This window comes from Somniosus microcephalus, chromosome 3, assembly GCF_052327205.1.
Source record: "Somniosus microcephalus isolate GS21.2 chromosome 3, FLI_Smic_1.0, whole genome shotgun sequence".
NCBI lineage: Eukaryota > Metazoa > Chordata > Chondrichthyes > Squaliformes > Somniosidae > Somniosus > Somniosus microcephalus.
The window spans coordinates 12485850-12490928 of record NC_140989.1 but is presented as its reverse complement, the minus strand read 5'-3'; the positions used below and the strand labels follow the sequence as shown (position 1 = coordinate 12490928).

The window sequence follows — 5079 nt, the reverse complement described above, 5'->3', positions numbered from 1 at the left end:
TGACCCGGGTCTCCGTCAGGGGTGCGCTGGAGGCCACCAGCTCAGCAACTGGAGACGCCTCCTTCAGGTGCTGCAGGTAGTTGTAAGTGTCGTCGAAGAAGACGCCATATTTCCTCTCCTCTTCCTTCCGCTTTTGCACATCTGCTCTCTGCAAGAAAGGAGTAAAGACTGGGTCAGGCTGACATCCGGGATTCACTTTGCTGCTTAACTTGTTAAAAGTGACTCAAGTTCTGTGCTTGCTTTGGAGAGGGTGCAGAGGAGATTCACCAGGATGTTACCTGGGCTGGAGCGCTTCAGCTATGAAGAAAGACTGGACAGGCTGGGGTTGTTTTCCTTGGAGCAGGGAAGGCTGAGGGGGGACCTGATTGAGGTGTACAAAATTATGAGGTGCATAGATAGAGTGGATAGAAAGGAACTTTTCCCCTTAGTAGAGGGGTCAATAGCAAGGGGGCATAGTTTCAAGGTAAGGGGCAGGAGGTTTAGAGGGGATTTGAGGAAGAACTTTTTCACCCAGAGGGTGGTTGGAATCTGGAACTCACTGCCTGAAAGGGTGGTAGAGGCAGGAACCCTCACAACATTCAAGAAGCATTTGGATGAGCACTTGAAATGCCATAGCATACAAGGCTACGGACCAAGTGCTGGAAAATGGGATTAGATTAGACAGGGCTTGATGGCCGGCACGGACACGATGGGCCGAAGGGCCTCTTTCTGTGCTGTATAACTCTATGACTATGACACCCTGGCCAGCCGTGGCTCAGTGGGCAGCACTCTTGCCCGAGTCAGAAGGTTGTGGGTTCAAATCCCACTCCAGAGACTTGAGCACAAAATCTCGAGTGCCGTACTGAGGGAGCGCTGCATTGTCAGAGGTGCCGTCTTTCACAAACGTTAAACAGAGGCCCCCGTCTGCTCCCTCAGGTAAAAGATCCCACACCACTATTTCGAAGACGAGTAGGGTGCCCTGGCCAATATTTATCCATCAAACAACACCACTAAAAAACAGATTATCTGGTCATTATCACGTTGCTATTTGTGGGACCTGTGCTCAAATTAGCTGCCGTGTTTCCTACATTACAACAGTAACCACACTTCAAAAGGACTTCATTGGTTGAAAAGCGCTTTGGGACGTCCTGAGGCGGTGAAAGACGCTGTAGAAATGCAAGTCTTTCTTTCTCACAGCAGCCCACCCACTGCCCATGTAAGGCACTGACTCCCAGCAATCTACTGGAAGTTGTTGAGGATGTAACTGGTAGAATAGATAAGGGAGAACCAGTGGATGTGGTGTATTTGGACTTTCAGAAGGCTTTCGATAAGGTCCCGCATAAGAGATTAGCGTGCAAAGTTAAAGCACACGGGATTGGGGGTAAGGTACTGACTTGGATAGAGAACTGGTTGGCAGGCAGAAAGCAAAGAGTTGGAATAAACGGTCTTTTTCCGAGTGGCAGGCAGTGACTAGTGGGGTACCGCAAGGATCGGTCCTTGGACCCCAGCTAGTCACAATATATATTAATGATCTAGACGAGGGAACTAGATGTAATATCTCCAAGTTTGCAGACGACACAAAGCTGGGTGGGCGTGTGTGCTGCGAGGAGGACATCCTTCCTGCATCTAGTCTGTCTAGTCCTGTTAGAACTTTATAAGTTTCAATGAGATCCCCTCTCATTCTTCTAAACTCCAGCGAGTATAAGCCTAATCGACCTAATCTCTCCTCACACGTCATTCCTGCCATCCCAGGTATCAGTCTGGTGAATCTTCGCTGCACTCCCTCCATGGCAAGAACATCGTTCCTCAGATAAGGCGACCAAAACTGCACATAATACTCAAGGTGTGGTCTCACCAAGGCCCTGTACAACTGCAGCAAGACATCCTTGTTCCTGTACTCGAATCCTCTCGGTACGAAGGCCAACATACCATTTGCCTTCTTAACCGCCTGCTGCACCTGCATGCTTACCTTCAGCGACTGGTGCACAAGGACACCCAGGTCTCGTTGCACTTCCCCTTCTCCCAATCTATTGCCGTTCAGATAATAATCTGCCTTCCTGTTTTTGACACCAAAGTGGATAACCTCGCATTTATCCACATTATACTGCATCTGCCATGCATCTGCCCAATCACCCAACCTGTCCAAATCATACTCTCAAAAGGCTGTGGATGCTGGGGGCCAATTGGACCTTTCAAGATTGAGATCGATAGATTTTTTGTTGGGTATCAAGGGATACGGAGCAAAGGCGGGGACATGGAGTTGAGGTACAGATCAGCCTTGATCTGATTGAATGGCCTCCCCCTTTTCCTATCTGGATGCACAGACCAAGAATTTACGACACGCCTCGATCCATGAGGAAGCTGCCCCACACCCAGCGCCGAGCCCTGTCGCGTCACGAACGCGCGCTCTCGCTCACACAGAGCTCTCAGCTACACGTCAAGGTGAACAACCTCTGCCGGCAGTAGAACTCGCTGTGGGGCCGTCTCATCCGCGACCAGCGGGTCCTTCTGGCTTCTGTGCACCAGGTGAAAGGTCACCGATTTCTTCTTCTGGATGAAGGGCTTCTTCTTCCGGTGCGGCTGTGAAACACAATTGCAAACAGGACGATGGGTTAGACACAGGAAACAAGGTATCGCGACCGGGGTTTACTCCGAGACTAGCCAGGATGGCCCCCGCACACCGCAGGTCTCAGCTTCACACAGTCTGACCTCTTGGTGTTATAAACCCGGCAAATATCACACCACACCCGGCGACAGTGTTCTAGTACCACGTCACTCGACAAGAGGGAACAATCATGTCAAGGCCTTGACGAGGGAGCAGAGATTTACATAGAATTTAACAGCACAGAAACAGGCCATTCAGCCCAACTGGTCCATGCTAGTGTTTATGCTCCACACGGGACTCCTCTCACCCTACTCCATCTCACCCCATCAGCATAACCTTCTATTCCTTTCTCCCTCATGTGCTTATCCAGTTCCCCCTTAAATGTATCTATACTATTCACCTCAACCACTCCCTGTGGTAGCGAGTTCCACATTCTCACCGCTCTCTAGGTAAAGAAGTTTCTCCTGAATTCCCTATTGGATTTATTAGTGACTATCTTATATTGATGGTCCTAGTTTTGGATTCCCTGTAAATGGAAACATCTTTTACTAGAATGCTACCAGGGATGATAGGACTTCAGTTACGTGGATAGACTGGAGAAGCTGGGGTTATTCTCATTAGAGCAGAGAAGGTTCAGGGGAGATTTAATAGAGGAGTTCAAAATCATGAAGGGTTTTGAGAGTAACTAAGGAGAAACTGTTTCTAGTGGCAGAAGCAGAGGACACAGATTTACAATAAATGGCAAAAGAATCAAAATGAGGAGAACTTATTTTTTACACAGCGAGCTATGATGATCTTGAAAGCTCTGCCTGAAAGGGCGGTGGAAGCAGATTCAATAATAACTTTCAAAAGGGAATTGGATAAATATTTGAAAAAGATAGATTTTCAGGGCTCTTGGTTCAGTCTACCCCGCAGTGGATAAAATGGTCTCCAGGTCACAGCCGTGGCTCAGTGGGTAGCACCCACCTCTGAGTCAGAAGGTTGTGGGTGCAAGTCCGAATCCAGAGACTTGAGCTCAAAAATCTAGGCTTGAGGGATTGCCGCACTGTCGGAGGGGCAGTGCTGAGGGAGCGCCGCACTGTCGGAGGGGCAGTGCTGAGGGAGCGCCGCACTGTCGGAGGGGCAGTGCTGAGGGAGCGCCGCACTGTCGGAGGGGCAGTGCTGAGGGAGCGCCGCACTGTCGGAGGGGCAGTGCTGAGGGAGCGCCGCACTGTCGGAGGGGCAGTGCTGAGGGAGCGCCGCACTGTCGGAGGGGCAGTGCTGAGGGAGCGCCGCACTGTCGGAGGGGCAGTGCTGAGGGAGCGCCGCACTGTCGGAGGGGCAGTGCTGAGGGAGCGCCACACTGTCGGGGGGGGCAGTGCTGAGGGAGCGCCGCACTGTCGGAGGGGCAGTGCTGAGGGAGCGCCGCACTGTCGGAGGGGCAGTGCTGAGGGAGCGCCGCACTGTCGGAGGGGCAGTGCTGAGGGAGCGCCGCACTGTCGGAGGGGCAGTGCTGAGGGAGCGCCGCACTGTCGGAGGGGCAGTGCTGAGGGAGCGCCGCACTGTCGGAGGGGCAGTGCTGAGGGAGCGCCGCACTGTCGGAGGGGCAGTGCTGAGGGAGCGCCGCACTGTCGGAGGGGCAGTGCTGAGGGAGCGCCGCACTGTCGGAGGGGCAGTGCTGAGGGAGCGCCGCACTGTCGGAGGAGCTGTCTTTCGGATAAGACGTTAAATCGAGCCTCCATCTGCCCTCTCAGGTGGATGTGAAAGATCCCATGGTCACTATTTCGAAGAGCAGGGGAGTTATGCCCAAACAACATCACAAAAACAGATTATCTGGTCATCATCACATTGCTGTTTGTGGGAGCTTGCTGTGCGCAGATTGATTGCCGAGTTACATTACAACAGTGACTACACTTCAAAAATACTTCATTGGCTGTAAAGCGCTTTAAGACGTCCTGAGGATGAGAGGCGCTGTATGAATGCAAGTGAAGCAGCGCTCACTCACCATGCTGCCCGACACTCAGTGCAGCGCTGGCGGTGTCTATAAACTCCACTGAGGCTCCGTCTCCATGCGCCGTCCGCCAGGGCCGCACGCCACGTTCTGATTGGTTGCCGGAGTGAAGCACCCTGGGCTACTGGCAGACTGCAGTTCGGTCCTCCAAACGCTGATTGGCTGTCGGAGTGACGCACCCTGGGATACTGGCTGACTGTATCTCGATCCTCCAAGGTCTGATTGGCTGCTGCCGTGACGCACCCTGGGATACTGGCTGACCGCGACTCGGTCCTCCAAGCTCTGATTGAAATGTCTGCTTGACATGGAACAGGGCAGCAGAAAGTCCTGCCAGATAATTAATCCCCTGTTTATGAGGGCAAATGGGTATAATTAATTTGTTTAAACACAGATTTTAAGTTTTCCAGTGTTTAAACAAATTAATTATACCCATTTGCACTCATAAACAGGGGATTAATTATCTGGCAGGACTTTCTGCTGCCCTGTTCCATGTCAAGCAGACATT

The 5079-nt window shown here is 51.9% G+C and overlaps 1 protein-coding gene across 1 annotated transcript in view; it reads right to left on the bottom strand.

The window, feature by feature from the left end:
* Window positions 1-4693, bottom strand: part of ltv1 (LTV1 ribosome biogenesis factor) — a 77427-nt gene extending 72734 nt beyond the window's left edge. The window contains 3 exon segments of the mRNA XM_085979213.1: window positions 28-148; window positions 2431-2559; window positions 4569-4693. Of these exon segments, the coding sequence (XP_085835339.1) occupies window positions 28-148; window positions 2431-2559; window positions 4569-4571 (253 nt within the window). The 5' untranslated portion in view covers window positions 4572-4693.
* Between the last annotated feature and the right edge of the window lie 386 nt (window positions 4694-5079).